The following is a 22258-nucleotide window of genomic DNA, read 5'->3' as shown; positions in this document are numbered from 1 at the left end:
CTCTCTCTCAGCTTCAGGTCCAATCATTAAAACTTCTGTTTTGTCCTGGTTAAGCTGTAAGAAGTTTTCTGCCATCCACCCTCTGATATCTAAAATACAATCTAACAAGGCATCAATGGGCCCATGCTCATCAGGAGTCACGGCAACATATAACTGTGTGTCATCAGCATAGCTGTGGAAATTTATGCTGTGTCTCCTGATGACATCACCAAGAGGAAGCATGTAAAGATTAAAAAGGGTGGGGCCTAAAACTGAGCCTTGGGGTACACCACAGGTCAGTCTATAGCTCTTGGACGAGGATTCCTTCACGCTAACAAAGAACTCTCTATCTGTTAGATAGGATTTAAACCAGTGAGGCCTACCATGTCGTGGAGTCTGTTTAAAAGAATAGTGTGGTCAACAGTGTCAAAGGCAGCGCTGAGGTCAAGCAACACTAAGACAGAGTTTTTTCATGTCAGTATTGAGCCTAAGGTCACTCACAACCTTGACCAGTGCCGTCTCAGTGCTGTGATTGGTCCTAAAACCTGACTGAAACTTCTCAAATTTATTGTGTGAGATTAAAAAATAATTTAACTGATAAAAAACAGATTTCTCTAAAATTTTGCTTAAAAATGACAGGTTGGATACTGGTCTGTAGTTGTTGAGGACTGAGGCATCTAAATTGCTCTTCTTCAGAACAGGGGTCACCACGGCTGTCTTTAGGGAGGAAGGGAAGACACCCGTCTGGAGAGAGCAATTCACAATGCTCAGTAAATCCTCCTCACAAGAGCCATAGACAGTTTTAAAAAAGGCAGTAGGGATGGGATCTAAAAAGCAGGTTGCAGATCTTAACTGTGAAACAACATCCCTAAGCATTGCAGCATCAACCAGGGCAAAACTCTCCAGTGTTTCCTCACAAGTAAACAAAGCCCCAGACCGTTTAAAATCTACAATGTGATGTTGACGCAGGTCAGATCTGATTTTCTCTATTTTATCTGTGAAGTGGGCTGCAAACTCCTCACACCTGGGATCAGTGGGTGTATCAGCAGGATTGTTAAAAACAGGGTTAATTAGGCGGTTGATTGTGGAGAAGAGAACACGTGGTTTGTTTTTATTGTAGGTTATGAGTTTGGAGAAGTAGGCCTGTCTTGATATTCTAACAGCTTTGTTGTAAATACATAAGTGTTCATGTAGAATTTGATAATTTATTGTTAGTTTGTTTTTTAGCCACTTCCGCTCTGCTATTCTGCAGTTCCTTTTTAACTTTTTGATATCTTCAGTTTTCCAGGGAGGAGCTGGTTTTGTTGTTACTTTCTTCAGTTTTAGTGGGGCCACTTTGTCCAGAGTAGCACATAATTTACTGTTAAAATGGTCAACAATAAAATCACAGGATGAGGGGGAAATAAAAGCTGGGGCGCTGTGAAGGTGATCAGTAAAGTTTGCAGCCACTTCAGCATTAAGACAGCGTTTCCTAATGGTCCGTTCAGGGATAGCTTGTTTCATTAAACCTTCAACCTTAAAAAAGACACAGAAATGGTCAGAAATACCTAAATCAACAACTGATGTTATGTTGGTAGATAGTCCATAAGTAATAACAAGGTCTAATGTGTGGCCCTTGTTGTGCGTAGGTACATGCTGGGTAAAATTCATACAGTCTAAAAGATTTAAAAAGTCCTGGGGGAAAGAGCCTGACTGATTATCTATGTGCAAATTAAAATCACCTAAAATAACAATCCTCTCATACTGGTTGTGAATGATTGAGAGCAGCTCTGAAAAGTCTGTTATGAATGATGAGCACCTTCCAGGAGGTCTATATACTGTTACTCCAAGGACAGGTGGGCTGCTAAAAACAATGGTGTGATATTCAAAAGAGGAGTATTCTTCAAACGAAATGTCTTTAAAACCAATGGAAGATGACAGGATAGAGGCTGTCCCACCACCCTTTCTGCCTTTCCTGGCCATATGGGTGAACATGTAGTTATGTGGTGATGCTTCAGTTAGGGTGATGGGAGCATCTGTGCTGAGCCATGTCTCTGTTAAAAACATACAGTCAATGCTGTTGTCTAAAATCGGGTCATGTATAAGAAAGGACTTATTTAAAAGTGATCTGACGTTCAGCAGGGCCATATTCAGGGGACCAGGATGAGTGTCCTTAGAAACTGGGTGTGTGTTGGGTGGCCTAGTGAGTGTCTGTATTGATGTGAGGTTAGCAGGGTTTCTGTGGGACTTTTTACTGAGTATCTGTGTTCTGTTCGTGATAATGGACTGTATGGGGAGAGACACAGGTGTGGGTGGTGATGCCAGGTGGTACTGATAGGGGGCACTGGCAGGGGATACAGTACTCAATGGTGCAGGTAGGGTGTTGTGGTTGGTAATTATTATGGGATGCGTTTGTGGTGCGTCAGGCATACAGGGGGCGCTAAAGGGACGGTTGAGTGTTATTGTTTCAGGTAATGAAGAAGCATGTGCTGAGGGGGTGTGTGGTGTAAATAGTCAATCACGTGGGAAAACCTGCACGGCATGTTGCAGATTAGCTGCTAACAAACAGCTACCAAGCTTGTTGGGATGCAGACCGTCTGAGCGAAATAAAGACGAACGCCCCCAGAACAGATTAAAACTATCAATAAAACACATGTTAAGCGATCTGCACGTGAACTGGAGCCATGTATTAAGTGACAAGATTCTGCTGAACCTGCCACTGCCCGGTGAAGAGTTGGGATAGGGCCAGAGACAAACACTGATAATCCGTGGGAACGAAGGAGAGAAAAAAGTTCACGGAAATCCTTCTTAGTTATTTCGGATTGCTGGTGTGTGGTGTCATTCATACCAACATGGACGATTGATATGTTTTAATATATAGTTTTTATTTTGTTTTTCTATATTTTTTACTACTTGATTTTAATTAAAGAAAATCAAATTAAACTCAAAAACAATTTTCTGTTCATATTTTTTTCTATATTCTTTCTATTTTTTTCTATTTTATTCTATGTTTTTAATTAATTTAAAATTTGAAATTAGTTTCTAATACATTTTCATATTTTAAATTTATTTAATTTATTCTACTTGACTTTTTCAAATATTTAAATTGAATTTACAAGTTGGAATTAAATTCTATATTCACATTTTACATTTTATTTACTTAATTTCACAGAAAAATAACAGATTTTTATATTTACATTTTATATTTTATTCAGTTTTTAACTTTTTATTTTCATAAAAATAAAAGATTAAATTATTCATCCATACATTTTCTATACTGCTTTTTATACCGCTTAGTTCAGGGTCGCGGTGAAGCCGGAGTCTATCCCGGCACTTAGCAGGTGAGAGGCAAGTACACCTGGACCCGTGGCCAGTCCATCGCAGACCCAACACAGAGAGTCAAAGAACCACACTCACAATTATGCATGTCTTTAGACAGTAGGAGGAACCCGGAGAACCCGGAGAGAACCCACGCATGTACGAGGAGAACATGCAAACTCCACATAGAAAGGCCGCTGTTCAAACTTTTTCCCCTAGCCGAGGCTCGAACCAGCGACCTTCTTGCTGTGAGGCCGCGGTGCTAAACACTACAAATCAAATCATATATATATATACGTACAGTATCTCACAGAAGTGAGTACACCACACCCTCACATTTTTGCAAATTTTTCATTATATCTTTTCATGGGACAACACGATAGAAATTAAACTTTGACATACAGAAAATCAAAGTTTAGTTTTTATAGTTTGGTCTTTCATTTCTATAGTGTTGTCCCATGAAAAGATATAATGAAATGTTAGCAAAAATGCCCCAAACTTTTGAACGGTAGTGTATATATATAGATATAGATATATATATATCTATATATATACATATACATATATAAATATATATATATACATATATATATATATATATATATACATACACACATTTTATAAGCAGTGATGCACTATAGGGAGAGTACAATTAGACAAATATCACAATTTAGCTGAAATATGACTTAGACCATTATGTTATGAGGCTAATGATATGAAATATTAACAGTGAAAGCATGCTGAATATCAGTGATGAACATTTTACCAAAAAGTTGCCTTCAAATTAACATTGCAAACATGTTAGCATGCTAACATTAGCATTTAGCTTAACTCAAACTCACTCTGCCCGCTAATGTTAGCATGCTAACATTAGCATTTAGCATTTAATAAACTCACTCTACCCGCTAATGTTAGCATGCTAACATTAGCATTTAGCATTTAATAAACTCACTCTACCCGCTAATGTTAGCATGCTAACATTAGCATTTAGCTTAACTCAAACTCACTCTACCCGCTAATGTTAGCATGCTAACATTAGCATTTAGCATTTAATAAACTCACTCTACCCGCTAATGTTAGCATGCTAACATTAGCATTTAGCTTAACTCAAACTCTACCCTTTTTACAAGTGAAGCGTGTCACAGCTTTAAAAAAATTTACTTTTTTTCTTCCTATGTTTGACTGTTAACTTTCTTGTCTCATCTCATCCTCTAGTTGTTTGAGGTGGTGAATTCGGGGTCTCTGAGTGGAGGAACGATGCAGTGGACGGAGTTCACGCAGCGTCTGGAGCAGCTCTCATCATTCTTGCTGCGGCGGAGCGACAACAGCAGGATGCTAAACCACGCCTCCTTCAGGGAGTGGCTGGTGTGGAGGGAGGAGGGGCAGGATGACAGGTTCCTCTGTGACCCCAGGTACAACAACACCTGCAACAGCTGGAGGAAGGGCGTGATGAGGAAAGAGGAGAGGGAGATGTTTTCACTGAGGCATCTGTTTGTTTCCAGGAGTGGACACACACTGCTGGCCTTCTGGCTCTGCAGACAGGACGGGAAGCTGAGCCGACAGCAGACGCTGGAGCTGGGGCATCACATCCTGAAAGCTCACATCTATAAGGTCTGCCCTCACGCACAAACACACATTTCATTTTTCTCACTAAAGTCCCAAAATCTGACCCGAAAAAATCCCATTACACTTCCAGTAAAATTGGCCCAACCCAGATGTTAGGCTGGGGATCCTGGTTTTCACATCCCATCATGTTGCAGCTGTACACATGTGCAAACACCTGGGGGGGTAGAACCCAAACTCTGAGCTTATTAGGAGACAAACATAAGGAAGCACTTCAAGCTGTAAAGTGTACCGAACATAAAATGAATGGATGGAAAATGTTTATTGCCTGGAGGGAAGAAATCGCTGTTAGCGTTTAATGATCTGATCAGAGAGCCGGATTTTAACTAAGTGGCAGATGGTTTTTCACAGAAACCCTCTGCTGGGTTTCACCGTGTGACAGCTGCTGGAGGTGGAAACTGATGGCTGGTTGTAGGAAATTAAAATGAATCTCCACCTCATTTAAGTTTTATGAGCAAATTTAACTTAATATATATTATATTAAATATGCATTTAATATGACATTTAATTTTATTATCAGACGAGTGATAAATCATCTGATAATAACAAGCCCTGATGACAGAAAATTCCCCTGCTTAACATGGTTGATTTTCATGCATGCATCATCAGAGTGACAATATTGTTGCAGGCACCCAACTTCCTGTTCTGCATCAGCTGCTAAAAATACCATATGCTGGATTTGCATATCTTTACATCATCTGGATGATTACTGGACACATCTGTCAACGGCTCTGGCTCCATTATAGTGTCATGAATGATATAAACAGAACCATGAGCAAACGATTGTAGCTCACCAATATAACTAAATGAGTGGCAGCCCGTTTCACACATCAGCTTCCCGTTGATCCAGAGATGATCTCTGCATGACTCTGCAGGACAGTCAAGTGTTCTACAGTGTTCACATGGCTCCTCTTGAAAAGTTATTCCAGTTGTTTGTTTACATGCATCTCATGTTTGAACTGAAGAAATATTTTGACGTGCAGAATAGTAAAGTAAAAATAAAGAGCAGTAGAAGAAGAAACGATGTAAACCAAAAGCTGTTTGTGCCTATTTATTACAGTCTTAGCCATGCTTTTTAAGTCTCTTTAATATCTCAGTCGTGGTATTTGTATCACATACCGAGCAGTTCTGGGTGGCCACAAGTCGTAAGGTAAAGTCTGGGATAACGCTGTGTTGACATATGAGGCATGTGCGAACCCTGCCATAGGCAGAGGGGACGGCCCTCGTACGTCGTCATGTCTTTGCTGCTTTAAAATGTGTAAAGTTTTTGTTTCTGTTTGTGACAGTGAAGAGACACAATGACCCTCTGATTAATGTCTGCTTGTGTTTAACCTAAAAACCGAACATTAGTCTCTTTCTTGTTTCCATCTCGTTCTGCAGGGCCTGAGTAAGAAGCTCGGGGTTTCCTCCTCTGTCCTTCAGGGGCTGTGGCTGTCCTACAGCACGACGAGCCTCAGTCCTGTACTCGCATCGCTGCGTAACCTCTACACCCCCAACATCAAGGTAGCACACACACACAGAGTTGTTTAAGTGTGTGTTAATGATCAGTGAACTGTAAGTAACTCGGTTTCTCCCTGTCCAGGTGAGCAGGCTACTAATTATGGGCGGGGCTGATGTAAATTATTGTACTGACGTCCTCAACAACGCCCCCCTGCTGTGTGTGCACGCCCACCTGGGTCACACTGACGCCGTAGCGCTGCTGCTCGACCATGGAGCTCAGGTACATTTTTACCTTCATTTTTATTATTATTATTTTATATCATTTTAATGTAATTATTTATTTTAATGGTATTTTATAAATATTATTTAATTTTATATTTTATATGAACTTTTTTTTATTTTATCTGAGTTTATTTGATCATTTATTGTAACTATTTTATATATTTTTATTTAAATTTATTGTTTATTCATTTTTTTCTCATTTTATCTTCCTTTATGTAATGTTATTTAATTCAGTTTAATTTTATTTCATTTGATTTAATTTTTATACATTCTATTATAAGTAATTTTATTTTATTTTATTTTACTTGCCTGTACTGTTGTTTTTATGGTGTTGAGTTTTCTCTGAAAGACTCCAGACTTTCTGTCTCTGAACTGGACGTTCAGGTGGACGCTCAGTCCAGTGATGGTCTGGCTGCTCTGGGATTCGCTGCTGCAGCCGGTCAGCTGGACATCGTCACCATGCTGAATCAGCACAGAGCCAAGGTATCGGAGCTTCGTCGGCAGGGTTTGGTTGCTGTCATATACTTTTGTTTTTAGACCAATTAAAGGTCCTTAAATTAGTTCTCATCTCAAAAAAGGTTTTAAAATGTGTCCTAGTCCTAACTAAGGATTTTTTTTTTACACCATCCACTGACTTACCATGAAATGATAACACGTGATGTCATGTTGGAGCTGTCATATCACTTTATTAGCGAAGTCTCTGTCTCGCTTGTGCTTTTAGGTGGGTCATGTGGACGGCTCGGGTCGGTCCGCTCTGGTTCTGGCAGCTCAGCGGGGTCGTCTGGAGGTGCTGCGCTTCCTGTTGAAGTGCACTGACTGGAGCTGCAGTTGCTGCTGCAGCCAGAGGGGGGCGAGCAGGAGCACAGCGGTGCAGCAGGCTCTGGTTGCAGCAGCCAGCATGGGCCATGCAGAGGTTAAACACACACACATAAAACCTTTAATGAGACTGTTTCTCATTTTTTAATTAAGAAAACATTTCATATGTGACATTGTTTTCATCCATTTTAATGAATAATCTTGTGTTTGTGTGCAGATGGTGTCATACTTACTGGATCTTCCAGAGGAAGATGAGGAAGAGGAGCAGAGACCTGAGATTAATATATACGACAGTCTGTGGGGAGAGACAGGTACTATAAAACCTACACAACACACCTCCACAAATAGTCATTTTTTCTAGTATTTTCCTAAGAATCATGAACATGTTTGTGTTAAATGCTGCATTTCATGCACGTTTGCAGGGGAAATAAAAAAAAGGCATAAATGTCAGGCCTAAAACTCAAAATACAAACTCATCCGATTCATGCGTGAGGCAAGAAAAAGACAAAATAAAAAAGAAAACACAGACGTTTGCTCCACAGTCGGACTTAGAGGAGAAGCCTGATTCAAGTCACATTAACTGCAGGCTGTGATAGAAGAATATGAAGGGTTAATTTCATGTTACATAGCCAGCTTTTAGCTCATTCATAATTCAGCTGGTTGATCTTTGTTGTCTGAGCTGCGTTCAGAGAACAGCAGAGTGGTAAACAGAGCAGTCAGTGGTTGCTGCTCCTCTCGGAGCCGACATCTGGTGGATGAAACTGAACATTTCTCCTGGTTCATAACAAAACTACACTTCTGTTCGTTCCTGGACAGCTGCTCAGCTTCGTGTCTGTGTGTCTCAGCTGATGTTATCAGAAAACAAACAGTCCATGTGTCTGAATGAGGATGTTGCCCTAAAAATCTGTTTGCTCACTGTCCTGCTGCAGTCTGATTGGCTGGTGATAGCAAGGCTCACGTACCTTCAGCGAACAAAGTGCTGGCGAAATGAATAATGTCAAGGTTATTTTCAAGAGTGTTTCTATAGTTTAGATGTGAGTTCATGCACTAGATAATTCTGAGATAAACCCTGGCCTGCTTCCCTTTGCTACTGAAATCTTGACGAGTGAAACCAGAAAGCAGCTACAGCTTTTATCGCCCTGTGAGCTTTAATTTAGCCACAACATATCAGAAGCAAACAGAGAAGGACCCTAACCAGCTGAAGTAAACAGATTTACAAACCTCAACCAAGTTATCACTGAAAACTCTGACATGAAATCAGTCACTTTCCTTGATGTCTTTTCATAAAACCCTCGACTCGCTCTCCTTTTTTATGACTTCACAAGGAACCTTGAAGTTTGGGGATTAGAAAAGTTGGAAAAGCTAAAAATAACTTAGTCAAAATATTTTCAGCCACTAGGAACATGTTCACCACATGTGCTGGTGTACGATGAGCTAGGTTGACCACCACTTCGTGCTGCACACAATATGGCAAACGGGATGTGAGTAGGGATCTCACGATTACTTGGTTTTCACAGGTTATCAGTGCTACAATTAATCAGTCAAAAAGATCACTCATTACATCACTGTCCATTAAGGATTATGTCTGAACCATAACAACAGGTCATTGCAACTTCCTCACGTAACGAAAGCTAAGTTATTCAACATCCACGTCTTTCCGCTGGAGTCGTGCTGCAGGGGGAAAGTACGGCAGAAGATTAGCTCGTCCTTGTCAGATTTCTTTGGTTATAGAAGAAAAAATCAAACCATTGTGGAGGCTGACTCACCGGCCTGTAAAGCAACCATAAAAAAGTTTTATTTCCTGCAGGATAATCACCAGTTTTATATGCTAAAGTAACAGTTAATGTTAGGTTAATGTTTACCTCTACGTTGAAATGAAATGTTATCGTGTTGTGCAGACTTTATACAGCTGCAAGAAAACAAAGTTGTCTTAAACTCTAACAGATACTTTAATTGTTCAAACACAGCTAACTCGGCGGGAGAGTGACGTTAGTGTGCGTTAGGCTGTAGAAGAAAGCGTTTTTATTTCCGCTGTTCCAGTATTATTTGTGTCAAACAGCTTTTCTGCTAAAGAACAGCTGGAAGTCAAAGCTGGATGTTTTCCATGTGTTTCTAAATGCTCCACTCAGGTTGAAAAGAAACCCTCAAAACCATTTTTATAATGTTGTTTCCAGAAAGAAGCCTCCCTCATCCTGTAGCCTGTCCATCTGTTTTATTATGAGTTATTATAGGATTTATTTATTCTTTACAGAGCAGAGGGGATTTAGTTGGAAAGAGACTTCTTTGTTTGTTTACCCTGTTTATATATTATTTTGTTATGTTGACATCAAAAGATTGAAATAAATCAAACTTAAAGACCTGTATTGAGTGTTCATGTGATTTTACGCATTTATAGTGATGGAAATGAATCAACACATTAAAATCATGATAATCATGAAATTGTGACAATTGAACCAATAAAATGTGAGGTGAAACTCAGCCTTATATAAGATGGATGAGATAAACTGTGCTTGGAAAACATTGAGTGACTACGTGTCAGCCAGGGTTTCCTCCTGGGTTCTCTCAGACCGGATCAGAATAGAGTCGGACTACGTTTGAACCTGAATGTGATGGAGCTCAGAGGCTGCAGACCAAACAACATGTTCATGTGTTTCAGCTCTGACTGCGGCGGCTGGACGTGGTCGGCTGTCTGTCTGCAGGCTGCTGTTGGATCAGGGCGCCGCCATTGAGCAAGGCAACAGGCAGAGCGTCACGCCGCTGGTGAGCGCCGTCAGACGAGGCCACTGGCAGGTAAAACCACCAGTTCGCACACACACTAAACCTCTGATGGTCGCTGTGGGAATCCTGAGTTTCTGTCTCTCCGTCAGGTGGTGGATCTGCTGCTGAACCACGGCGTGGACGTGAACAGGGTGGACCAGCAGAGTCGAACGGCTTTGATGACGGCAGCCTCAGAGGGACACATGAGCACCGCTCAGCTGCTGCTGGATCACGGTACAATGAAGTCTCAATACAAGGAGCTATATAGACACACGCAGGTTATTTTGGGCTAAAAACAATCAATACTTCCCATTAATTCTTAATATTGTAGTTTTGAGGTCTAATAAGAGGAAGTTTTATAATGGCTTTAATGAAAGAAAGTTGGCAGAAGATTCTAATTGGTTAATCTGAAGTCTTTATTTGCCCCTTTAATAAAATTTTTTAAATATTTAGCATATATGTACCGCTTATTACTGTGTGATATGTCAGGATTATTTTAGTACAGAAGACAGAAGTTTTTACCTTAAGGTGATGTGATAGGTGTGTATGTATCAATGCATACATACACACTGTACATACAGAATGGTTGGATCAGACAAGGGAATAATAAATGAGGAATTCCAGATTTTCAGAGGGGGTCATTCAAGTCCAGAATTTAACAATTTTTATAAGATTGTCCAGAAGAGAGACCAGAAATCTTAAGTGATTGTCACTGAGATCATGGATCAAGACAGGGGTGTCAAACTGCGGTCCTCAAGATCCACTATCCTATAGGATTTTGTTATATCCTTGCTCCAAAACACCTAAATAAAATCAAATGGATCCAACAGCTTCTTGTCAACATCTTCACAATAGCCCATTAATTTCAGTCAGGTGTGTTAGATCAGGGAAACAATGAAAATCTGCAGAATACCGGCCCTCGAGGACCGGAGTTTGACACCCCTGGATTAAGAGGATAAATCTGCTGTAAAAAAAATAAATAAATAAAAAATAAAGGGAGAAATTAAACAGACCTGCGGAAGATCAGACCTGGTTCAGGTTCAGGTTCAGGTTACTCTGCTTGTACCCGTAGCTAAGTTGTGCTACAGTCAGACAGATTATGACATTCATGGTAGTGTTGATGCAGACCAACATTTAACCTGGAGCAGCTGTGTCCGGGTCTGGCGACATGCTGCCTTTCACTTTAGTGCATAAAACTCAAAGAGACCAGACTCAGATCTCTTCATCTCAGAGGTGAACCCCTCTCTTTTTCCAGGGGCCTCTCTAGACCAGACCGACCGGGAAGGATTAACAGCGCTGAGCTGGGCGTGTCTGAAAGGCCAACTGGCTCTGGTCCGAGAGCTGGTGGAGAGAGGAGCGGCCACAACTCACGCCGACCGCAGCGGCCGGACTCCGCTGGATCTAGCCGCCTTCTTCGGTGACCCTGAAGTGGTTCGTATAAACATGCAGATGTGACTATTTAGCCCAGTGGTTCATAGCCTGGGATCCCCCAAAGAGCACAGGGGGTCCCCCAAAGCTTTGACTGTTCAGAGCCAGTGTGATTTAAATGAAGGCCATGTCCACACAGACAAGTTGAGGTCTGAAAACTACACCATTTCATTAATGACACATGTCTGAGAAATGCCACAGAGCAGATAATTTGTCCTTATTTTGAAAAAAAAAAGAAAAGACTATATGTTTGTAGTTACCCTAACTTATCAAAGGAAATGAGTCATTCAGAGTGCATCATTTATAGTGAGAAGCAGCTAAAAAAAAGCATTAAACCAAGCACAGTTTCAACACAGGGTGGGTGAGCGGTCCAGGGGCGAAATAGGTTGAGAACCACTGGTTATTTGGTTTTCTTTTTTTTTTTTTTATCCCCTTTAACGTCACAAACTTCAAAAATCCAGCATCATTCATACTTTTGTATTAGTCATGAATTAATATATTGTTATAATTTAGATTAATTAATAATTCTGCAGAGAAAGTTTAATTGTTTATCTTTTCACTCAGAAATCAAAGCCTGAGATGGAGTTTAGTGACTTCAGAACATTACTCTCTGTCTCTGCTGCTTTGTTCATTTCTGCCTCCAACATTCATCAAATCCTCAGACAAAAGACATCTTTTCCCGTAATTCCTCATGAAGCGCCCTGCTCTATCTGAGCTGCTGTTTCCACCTCTGCTAGGTCCAGTACCTGGTGGATCACGGTGCATCGGTGGAGCACGTGGACTGCAGTGGGATGCGTCCTCTGGACCGAGCAGTCGGCTGCAGGAACACTTCAGCAGTCATCGCTCTCTTAAAAAAAGGAGCCAAAATAGGTAGAAACTGATGCTTTCTGATTCACTGCTTTATAACACTTTAACGCAACAACAGCTGAAACAAAGTGCTGTACGTCAGTAATAAATAAAGTGTATACTGGGACATCAAAACAAGAACTGCATGATGTGCAGAATCCAGGCTGAATTTAGTCTCCTAATTAGCATATGGCCACAATCACAGAGGCAATGAAGTATATTTAATGATCACAAAACTCAATTTAAATGATAAATTACCAGTTCCACAACAGCTACAATTTCCTCCAAGTCCACCTGCTTCTTTCTGCAGAGTAGATTCATTTTCTTGCAGATTATTTTCAAAGTCTTGATACTAATGATAATGTGGTGCTGATGTGCTAAAAGATTACGTATCTCCTGGTTTGTGAAACGTATGCTGAAGTACGAGGTCATGAAATGCTCCATGGCCCTCATTTTAACAACATTCCTCTACTAAAGCAACTGGTTAAAATATTACAACTTATTTCTTGGAAATTACTACATTTTTGTGTAATATTACAACTTTATTCTTGAAGTCTGTGAAACAATGCTCAGTTGTACTTTTTGATGCATCCCCCGGTGGCCTGGCGGGGTCGGCAGCTACCAATCTTGGTCTGCCGGGGCCTGTGTCGGCGGGGGGCTCTGGGTGGGTCCGGGGCAGTCTTGATGGTGGGGTGGCTTGGGTTCATGCTCTGGGATTGCCGCTGATCGCCCGGGTCTCTCTCTAGTCTGCATCTAGCCTCAGAGGCGTGGTCGCATTTGCAGGATCACACTCATCTCTGATCATTCCTCATCCTCTGCATGCTGACACAGTTACTGAGGTGTCCAGTGGGTTTATACACTAAGAGCTACCTTTGTTTAGGATTTTTTTGTGTGTGTGTGCATGTGTGTTTCTGGTACTTTGGTTGTTGCTGTTGGTGTTTCATTTAGGGACCTCCTGATGGTCAGCTTAGTCCATCCATCCATCCATCCATCCATCCATCCATCCATTTTCTGCTTCTTATCCAGAGTCGGGTTGTGGGGGCAGCTGCCTAAGCAGGGAAACCCAGACTTCCCTCTCCCCGGCCACATTCACCAGCTCATCCGGGGGAATCCCGGGGCATTCTCAGGCTAGCTGAGAGATGTAGTCCAGCCAGCGTGTCCTGGGTCTTCCCCAGGGCCTCTTTCCAGTGGAACGTGCCCGGAACACCTCACCAGCGAGGCGTCCAGGAGGCATCCTAACCAGATGCCCCAGCCACCTCATTTGGCTCTTCTTGATGTGGAGGAGCAGCGGCTCTACTCTGAGCCCCTCCCAGATCACCATGCTTCTCACCCTATCTCTAAGGGAGAGCCCGGCCACCCTGCAAAGAAAACTCATTTCGACCGCTTGTATTTGTGATCTTGTTCTTTCGGTCACTACCCACAGCTCGTGACCATAGGTGAGGGTGGGAACGTAGATCAACCGGTAAATCGAGAGCTTTGCCTTTTGGCTCAACTCCCTCTTTACCACGACAGACCGATGCAGAGTCCGCATCACTGCAGACGCAGCACGGATCTGCCTGTCCATCTCCCACTCCATCCTTCCCTCACTCGTGAACATACAAAGATATGACATGATAGGCTTAGTTTACCTGTAAAAGCTGTAGGAAATTCTCTGTTGGGGTTTTGTACAGGTGTAGCAGCTGGTTGTCTGGTGTTGGGTTGGATTGAAGGGTTGCTTCTACTTTCCTTTTTACTTTTCATTATTCTCTTTTTTCTTCTGTCCCCTCTGGTCAGGTCCAGCAAGATTAGTGTTTACCTGGTGTTTGGTGGAAGTTCCTGCATCTGTCATGAATCTAAAACCTACTGATCAATAAATGTTCAGCCACTTTACAACCAGATGAATGAAGACAGTTATGATTATGACAATTAAAGTCGCATTGGGGAAAACACAGAATTTAAATTTCAAGTGTTAAGCTGACAAAACATAGAATACAAATTTAAATAGATTCAAATTTAAGATTTAAATAAAAAAAAAGATAAAAATCAGACACGAGCAGGATGAATGTCAAAGCTGTGTGAAGCTGCTCTCCTAATCTCTGATGCTGAATTTCAGCCATCAGGTGTGTTTACCTGCTGGAACGGACAACAAACGGTCATAATGCCCAGAAGATCACCGATTAGCAGATGAAGTCAGGTGTTCAGGAGAAGATCAGGTGCTGCCCATACACCTGCAGCTGAAAGCAATCAGTTTAAAAGACTCCCAGCTCAGCCAACCACCACGTGAAACCAACAGGATTAGACTCAATACTTGTGATTGTGAGGGAGGAAATGATGTTTCATGAGAATAATAAAGATAAAGACCTCAAACTTCTACAGATATTCAGTTTATCTAAATGTAAACATTTCTTCTTCCTGTTGTGACATATCTATTAGCTGTAACACGAGTCTGCATTCAAAGTGACAACTCTGAAACCTTTATAAAACTTCTGTGTACATTAAAGTATTTGGTTCTGCTATAGACAGAAGTTTGTTGAGAACATGAAGAAAATCCATTTTTAACCACATTTTAAAGCATAAGAGAAGCAGGAAACGAGGGCAGTATATCAGGAAGGAGTTTTCAGCCAGAGCTTCTTTCCTCGTGTGGATGGATCGGCACTTCAGTGGGGATTCGTTTGCAATGGTCTGCATTAATTAATTAATTAATGTCTTAATGTGATAACGTGCTAACCTGTTGGTACCAGTCGTCGCGTGGGTAGAACATGATAAATAAATATCATAAACTCTGATTCTTGAGATGTGTGTGATGTATGCTATTCCAGGCTACATTCATAACTGAAGATTCAGTAAAAACTTATTCAGGACCAGTTACTAATGCAGTTTATCTTTTTTACTTTTAAACTGTACTCCAGTAGCAGATGATACTGCAACAAAAACACTCCTGCTACATAAACAAGGGTCCAGAGAAAGAAGTCCAGTAAAATAGTTGCTCCAAAACCAGTTTTAGGTGAAAATGAAAGGATTTTAAGGGGTTAACTTCCCCAGCCCCCCAAAAGACAAATCAAGAAAGTTAGCAAATACAGCACCAAGAAAATAATCAACAACAATGAAGAAAATCAACACAGCCAATAAAATCAAGTAAAATCTGGAAATCTTCTTAAATAGAAGTTTTGAGAAGTGATTTAAAAGTTTAAAAGAAGTAAATTTTTTCAACAAGCGGTCCGCATGGTAACATCTAAACAAATTCCTCATTCATTTCCACCAAATTTCAGGAAATTCTGTTAAAGTCGATGATAAAAATCACCATCAGTGACACAAAGAGACGAGTGGAAGTAAACACTGATGATCTTGTGTTGATGTGTGTGTGTGTGTGTGTGTGCGTGTGTGTGTGTGTGTGTGTGTGTGTGTGTGTGTTTAGGTCCAGCTACCTGGGCCATGGCCACTTCTAAACCTGACATTTTAATGGTTCTGCTGAGCAAAATGATCCAAGAAGGAGACAAACTGTACAAGGTAACACACACAAGAGCATAGTCAGACTGGATCACAGTTTTCTGATGTGGTTAGTCATTTCTGTGTGTTTCTAGCAAGGGAAGGTGAGGGAAGCAGCTCACTCCTATCAGTCAGCTCTCCAGAAGTTTCCAGGAGACGAGCTGAAGACCTTCAAACAAATGCGAGTGTGTGTGCTGCTCAACCTGTCACGCTGCCGTCGCAAGATGAACGTCAGTCTTTGTGTCCTACACTCTATTAAACTCTTTATTTTAGCAAACATTGGGAGGGATCTCCTAATTTTACCATCACATCTTCTTCTCCTGCAGGACTTTAGTCTGGCCGAGGAATTCGCCACCAAGGCTCTGGAGCTCAAATCCAAATCCTACGAAGCCTTTTATGCTCGAGCTCGGGCCAAACGGAGCCGCAGGTAACCATTGTGTCATTATTACAATACTCACAATGTTAACTACCAGTACAGTCTTCTTTATTATCTATTCAGACATTTACAGACTTCAGATGATTTTAACATCATCATCCTCCCTACGTCTGAGTCTAATTGATTTTACTGACAATAACTTTGACTAATGTGAAAAGGTTGTCGCATACTCCGCAACCACAGAGAACTTGTGCTTGTTCTGGAGGTGGTGAGAACAAGAAAACGTTAGTTTTGGCCTGGTTATTTTATACTGGAAGCCTTGTTCATGACGGAGCAGGAATTAGTACGGGGGTGGTGTCTGTGTCTTTATATTTTATATGTGCTTTTTTCACAAGATTTTGGATTTCACATTGATTAACTGTTTGTAAAAAATATCCCCAAATTTTGCTGAAATTTTCAGAAATTACAACTTTCTGCTTCACGCTTTTCCAGTGTTTAAAACTACATGAAAATACTTATTCCCAGAGCAAAATTGCAATGCTGTAATTTTTTTTTTTAAGTGAAAATCGTAATAATTGATTTGAGGTTAACCGCTTGTTCCTGAGGTGAACTTGAAGAAGCCTCTGACTGAACACACTCTGTTGTTTCTTGACTGTTATGCAGAGAACGTAAAGAATTGTCCGTTATGTTCAGCAGCTTGTCAAGCATTTTTAATCTTCATGTCAAGGTGTGCAGTCCGCCTGATACAACACATGCACAATAACAATAACCCATACAAACTGGGAATCTATTCTATTCTATTCTAAAACAAAAGTTGCTGGTTTGGAGTCAAAATAAACTCCGAAGGTTCCACCCATGACTTTATCTGACAGGGCCCTTTGCTCCTACTTTAATATTTTTACCCCTGTCTAAAACAAAAACTTACAAATTTAGCTTCAAACAGCTTTAAAACAGAATTTTAAGGTTGAAATTTATGTAGTGTTGCTTTAGCACGTCATAACGTTGTAGCTGGAAATCCACTCATCCTGAATTAAAATTAGTCCAGCTCTAGTTAAACTAAGAGCACTGTCCCACTTTTGTAGCCAGTCCAGGAACTTGATGCAAGCCCACTAGTAATAATTATATATGAATTACTTTTATTGAAATTGCATTTACTAAACAAATGTTACAAAGTGCTTAACACAGCAGCATTACAGTCAAGTACAACAACTGAGAAGCAACACAATGACAGAAATATAATGAGCAAATCACTCAAGAAATCAAACGAATGGTGTCAGATAAAATCAAGAAAGGCTGTTAGATAAAAGTATGTTTTAAGAGGAGATTTAAAAAAGGACACAGACTCTACTGACATGATTTCCTCAGGCAGCTCTTTCAAGAGTTTAGAGGCTCTGCCTCCTCTGGTCTTTTAAAATTCCTATTCCAGAAGATCTCTATCAAATACTGTAAAAGCAAACGCCAAGGTTTGCAACAGGCTTTATGTGTTCACCCAAGACGCCAACAGATGGCAGGATTTGTTTAGAGATAAGCTGTTAACCAGTTATGTATAAAGAACCACCTCAGCAGATGAAGCAGTACTTTAAAACCAGAGGGGCTCGTCATTGCAGCTAGATGTCAGAACTGATCTATGAAAGAAGTTGTTGTGTTTAAACCTCTGAAACCTGGTTTCTTTTGTTGGTGACTCTTTTCAGGCAGTTCCATGCAGCTCTGGAGGACCTGATTGAGGCCAGCCGCCTGTGCCCGTCCAACCGAGAAATCCAGCGGCTGCTGTCTCGGGTCAAAGAAGAGTGTCGACAAGCCGCACAACAACAAGACTCTGCTCCTTCATCTCATCATGTTTATCAACAGAACGTGGCCATGTCAATCAACGAGGCCAGGTGCAGGGATTCAGGGTGTCTGCAGGTGCAGGACAGGGAGGGGCTGACCGAGGAAGAGGAGGAAGTTGAGAGGGAAGAGGAGGGAATTTACAGGGAGGAAGACTCTTCTCTTCAGCCTCTACATGGATGTCTCTCTGGACCGCCATCATCCTCCTCCCTCTCCCCCACTCACATGCATCATCACCTCTACAGTCCCACCCACTCAGCATCCCTATCCTCCCCGAGTCAGTCTGCACCTCCACCTACCTCTCCCTCTTATTCCCATTTCAGCCCTCCATCTTCCCCTATAAAACATCATCAGAGAGCTGGCCAGATGTTTGAAGGTATGCAACACCACCCGCAGTCGGTCTCAGCCCTCCACCACTCAGATCAAAACCCGGTGTCCAACCAGAGGTCCCTCCAGAAGCAGAGCCCTGGCCAAGGTCAGTGGCTCCAACAAGCCATAGGGCAGGTTGTCAGAACCAGTCAGCCAAGTGCTTCTGTCCATTCCAGCATGGTTTTGGGAAGTTCTGCCTACTCCCAGTTTGCCCATCTGCCCCAAGAACTAGCAGAACTGGGAGAAGGTTTTGGCCCAAACCCCTTGGATGTGAGGCTGAACTCGCAGGTCCCGTCTGGTCTGAGCTCTGGAGTTCCATATACATCAGATGAGGACCTCGTTGGCCAAACAAGAGCTGAATCTGCCTATGGAAGAGGTTCAGGAGCAGAGAGGGGCGGGCTGAACCGGTTTGGCCAGGCTCGACAGTTTAGCCGTAACCAGTCCAAAGCTGCTTACTACCCAATGGAGGTTACAGAGGCAGCCATGGGGCCCCCTGATCGGCTTCAGTCATCGCACGATTACCAGTACCACCCCCAGGGTGGGCTTCGTCGCCCACTTAGCACCCACCCAACCTCCTCTGCTGCTCCGCCCCCAAGGCCTCTCATGCACTCCCAGAGCGTCAGCGTACGTTTTTCCTCCAGCAGCGGAAGCCTTGCTAGTGGGCAGCCGCCTATCCACGCCTCAGGCTTCAGGACCTCGGCCTCGGCCCAGCACATGGAGCTACCTTCAGATTCTGTGGGAGGCATTACCAGTTACCATGATGATCTTTTTCTAACATCCTCTCCACAGTCAGAGATTTGCATGGCAGGAGGCGGGACCTATCCTGGGGAGGCGGGCCGCTCCTCAAGGAATACTCCTTTTATGGGCATAATCGACAAGACTGTGAGGGTGCACCAGCAGTACCAGCAGGCACCTCCTGCCACGTCACCAACTTGCCTCAGCCCATCTCGCTCTTGGGCCGTGTCTTCAGTGGACACAGTCATCACCTCACCAAGCAAAAACCCTGCCAACCACGGAGGCTTCCCTCCCCATCAGCCTTCATCCATCGCCTACTACAACCGCAGCAACAACAATGGCTACCAACTCCACAACAACCAACCAGACTTCTATGAGGTGGTTCCTGGCAGCAGTCGGCAGAGTGACGGTCCCTGTCAGATTCCCTCCTATATGGATGTAAAAGTGACCCGGGCGCTGCCGGTTGTCCACAGGACAGGCCCTACGTCCCCGGTCAAACCAAAAAGACCATTTGTAGAGTCAAACGTGTAGAGACGAAGAAGCTGTTTAGGGATTAATGTTAAGCAGCATCATCTAAGATTAATCAGAACTATGGAGTTATGCACTTGGTTGTATGTATGTATTCTTTAGTACTCTACACTGAAACGCTTCAAATAACAAGCACATGCTAAACTCATTTATTGAACAAGAGGAGGTTTAGCAACAGTTTATCCTTTAAAGGCGGTTCCTCTCAGACAAGTAAGTAAAACTAAATAAAAAAACAAAGACTGCTGGGAAGGAGAGGATCATAAACTCACCTTTTCGGATCAGAAAGCACAAGGACAAAGAAGAAGATAGAATCTAAACTTCTTTTTCTGGTTTATCTCTGGTTTAATGGCATCTCAGATACAGATGAAGCACCACTGTTACTTTTGCTGCTGCCAACGCCTTTAACAAAGACTCTCATATTGTGTATAAAACGCATAAATGACACAAAGACTTGATGTGAAAGGATGGATGAAAGTTTTACAAGTGATGCCAGTTAGATACCGGTCAGTGACCCAGACCCCAAGCCATAGGTTTAGAAAAAAGGACAATACGGTCATTAAAAGCACTGAATTCCTGTGCATAAAACAAAATATGTCATATTTATCTTTTTTTTTTTTTTGTAAGTTATGTGTGTATTTAAGTGTATAAACATTTTTTCCCTTTTTTTAACTTTTGCTTTGAGGGTAAACATTTATCTGTTTGCATACGTGGAGGGTGTCAATCCCTAATGAGCATCCTGTAAAAACGCCTTTTAAAATTTATTATTATAATTATTATTTGGGTTTATACCGTCAACCAGAATTCTTGTTTTCTGTGTTTTGTTTTGTTTTTTTATACTCCTTTTATCGTTGTTGTTGATTTATCGTCATAATTTACACAAGCCTCACAGATTCCCACTAATATCATATAGCTGGTCACAAATTGGAAAAATGATCCTCTTGAGCTGCTCACTGGCTTCTCCTGCTGTCACTATTTAAAGAATATTTATTTGATGGTCACCTAATAGAGTGGACCCTTTAAATAGAGGTGATAAGAAGAGAATTAATACAAAAACTAAAAATCTATCATCTGTGTTGCTAAGAATGAAAAAAGGCTGGATTTAGATCCAGATAGATTTATCTGGAACTGAGGCTGCTGATTACACTTTGTTAGTTTTGTTTGTGATCAATATCTCCAAGAAATTCCTGACAGAAATATTTCAGAGGTTGTCCAGGCGTCCATATGTTGAGGGGTCATTTTTTCTTGTTTACATATGGTGCCGTTGTTGGGATAAAACGGCTGCTGTGCTGGGCCGAGTCTTGTTATTTTATTTCAAATGAACAAAAATGTGTATAAAAGGAATAAAAAGTATGTTGTTGTGCATTCATTGTAGTAAAATGTGGCCAATTAGGAGCTTACAGGTGGAACTCAGACACTTTTAGTCTAATATTTAAAGAGATTATCATTTAAAATAGTTGATGTCCAGGCATATTTTCCAGACTAACAGCTACTATAACACATTTTCCACACATAAACACCTGTTTTTGTTACTTTCTTTTTAGGGGGTTATTTCTAATGTATGAGGATCTTGGTTGGAGCATTCCTGTTACTTCTTTCTCAGCAAACGGTCTCTTATGTCTTACTGCTCAGGAGTTCCCAGCTATGAAACGTTGTGGTGAGACCCATTTTAGTGGTGCAGCTGCAGGATCTCTAAAGTGATCTGTCCAGTAAGAATACCAACGTACGTTATTAAGACTCAAAGTTAAAAGAAAAAAAAGTCAAAGTGAGAATATGTGGAAACAGGTCGTCATAGTGTAGCGGTGCGTCTTCTTTTGTTTGGTGAGCCAGATGACACCCTGCTCGGTGCTCTACATGTAGGGTTTCAGCCCATCCTGCTCGTTCCCTGAGAGAGGGGCTGCTTTGGGCATTTTCACTGTAAGATAAGTTAATATTTAAACACAGTGATTACCACCGTGAGGAGGACATCATTATTAAAACATTTAAGATAAGATGAATGTGTTTGGAATCAGCTGATGTGAAAAAAATAGACTGCTGAGATAACTTTGAAAAGAGGAATAAAAATAAATGAAAAACGTGGAAAAGCTTGTCTCTGTCTCTTTCTGGGTGAGACTTAATGTGGACTGAATAAATGAGAACGAATTTAATTGACGCAGCTGTAGAACAGTTAGTACAGCTCAGAAGAAGTCTGAACTGGCACCATCTGTTCTCCAAGTTCCCCATTGGGAGACTTCAGGTTTTAAAAGGTTAAGTTGTGTAAACATTTATCAGATACTGGTAACTGCCTTTTTCAGGTTATATATCCATTGTTTATTTTTTATAGTTCTGTTTCTGCAGACGTCCTGGGATCCAAACAGCTACTATCAAATATTTGATTTGCTGTTATATTTGCCAGGATACACTCATGAGCCATTTTATCATGTCCACTTGTTCAATTACTTATTAACCAAATGTACAATCAGTCAATCACATGGCAGCATCTAGTCATGTAGACAT

General features: G+C 41.5%; 1 protein-coding gene across 5 annotated transcripts in view; it reads left to right on the top strand.

Annotated features, from left to right (window-relative positions):
• LOC121630274 (protein TANC2-like) overlaps positions 1-21051 on the top strand; it is an 84459-nt gene extending 63408 nt beyond the window's left edge. For all 5 annotated transcript variants that reach the window (XM_041970503.1, XM_041970492.1, XM_041970475.1 and 2 more), the window contains 15 exons: positions 4492-4688; positions 4779-4887; positions 6280-6402; positions 6482-6619; positions 7006-7104; positions 7343-7534; positions 7655-7748; positions 10094-10227; positions 10305-10428; positions 11450-11625; positions 12360-12492; positions 15863-15954; positions 16029-16163; positions 16260-16360; positions 18001-21051. In XM_041970503.1, coding sequence (XP_041826437.1) covers positions 4492-4688; positions 4779-4887; positions 6280-6402; positions 6482-6619; positions 7006-7104; positions 7343-7534; positions 7655-7748; positions 10094-10227; positions 10305-10428; positions 11450-11625; positions 12360-12492; positions 15863-15954; positions 16029-16163; positions 16260-16360; positions 18001-19768 — 3615 coding nt within the window. In that variant the 3' untranslated portion in view covers positions 19769-21051. The remainder of the gene's footprint in view (positions 1-4491; positions 4689-4778; positions 4888-6279; positions 6403-6481; positions 6620-7005; positions 7105-7342; positions 7535-7654; positions 7749-10093; positions 10228-10304; positions 10429-11449; positions 11626-12359; positions 12493-15862; positions 15955-16028; positions 16164-16259; positions 16361-18000) is intronic.
• The last annotated feature ends 1207 nt before the right edge of the window (positions 21052-22258 follow it).

Source organism: Melanotaenia boesemani, chromosome 2 (assembly GCF_017639745.1).
Source record: "Melanotaenia boesemani isolate fMelBoe1 chromosome 2, fMelBoe1.pri, whole genome shotgun sequence".
NCBI lineage: Eukaryota > Metazoa > Chordata > Actinopteri > Atheriniformes > Melanotaeniidae > Melanotaenia > Melanotaenia boesemani.
This window is presented reverse-complemented; position numbering and strand designations above follow the sequence as displayed.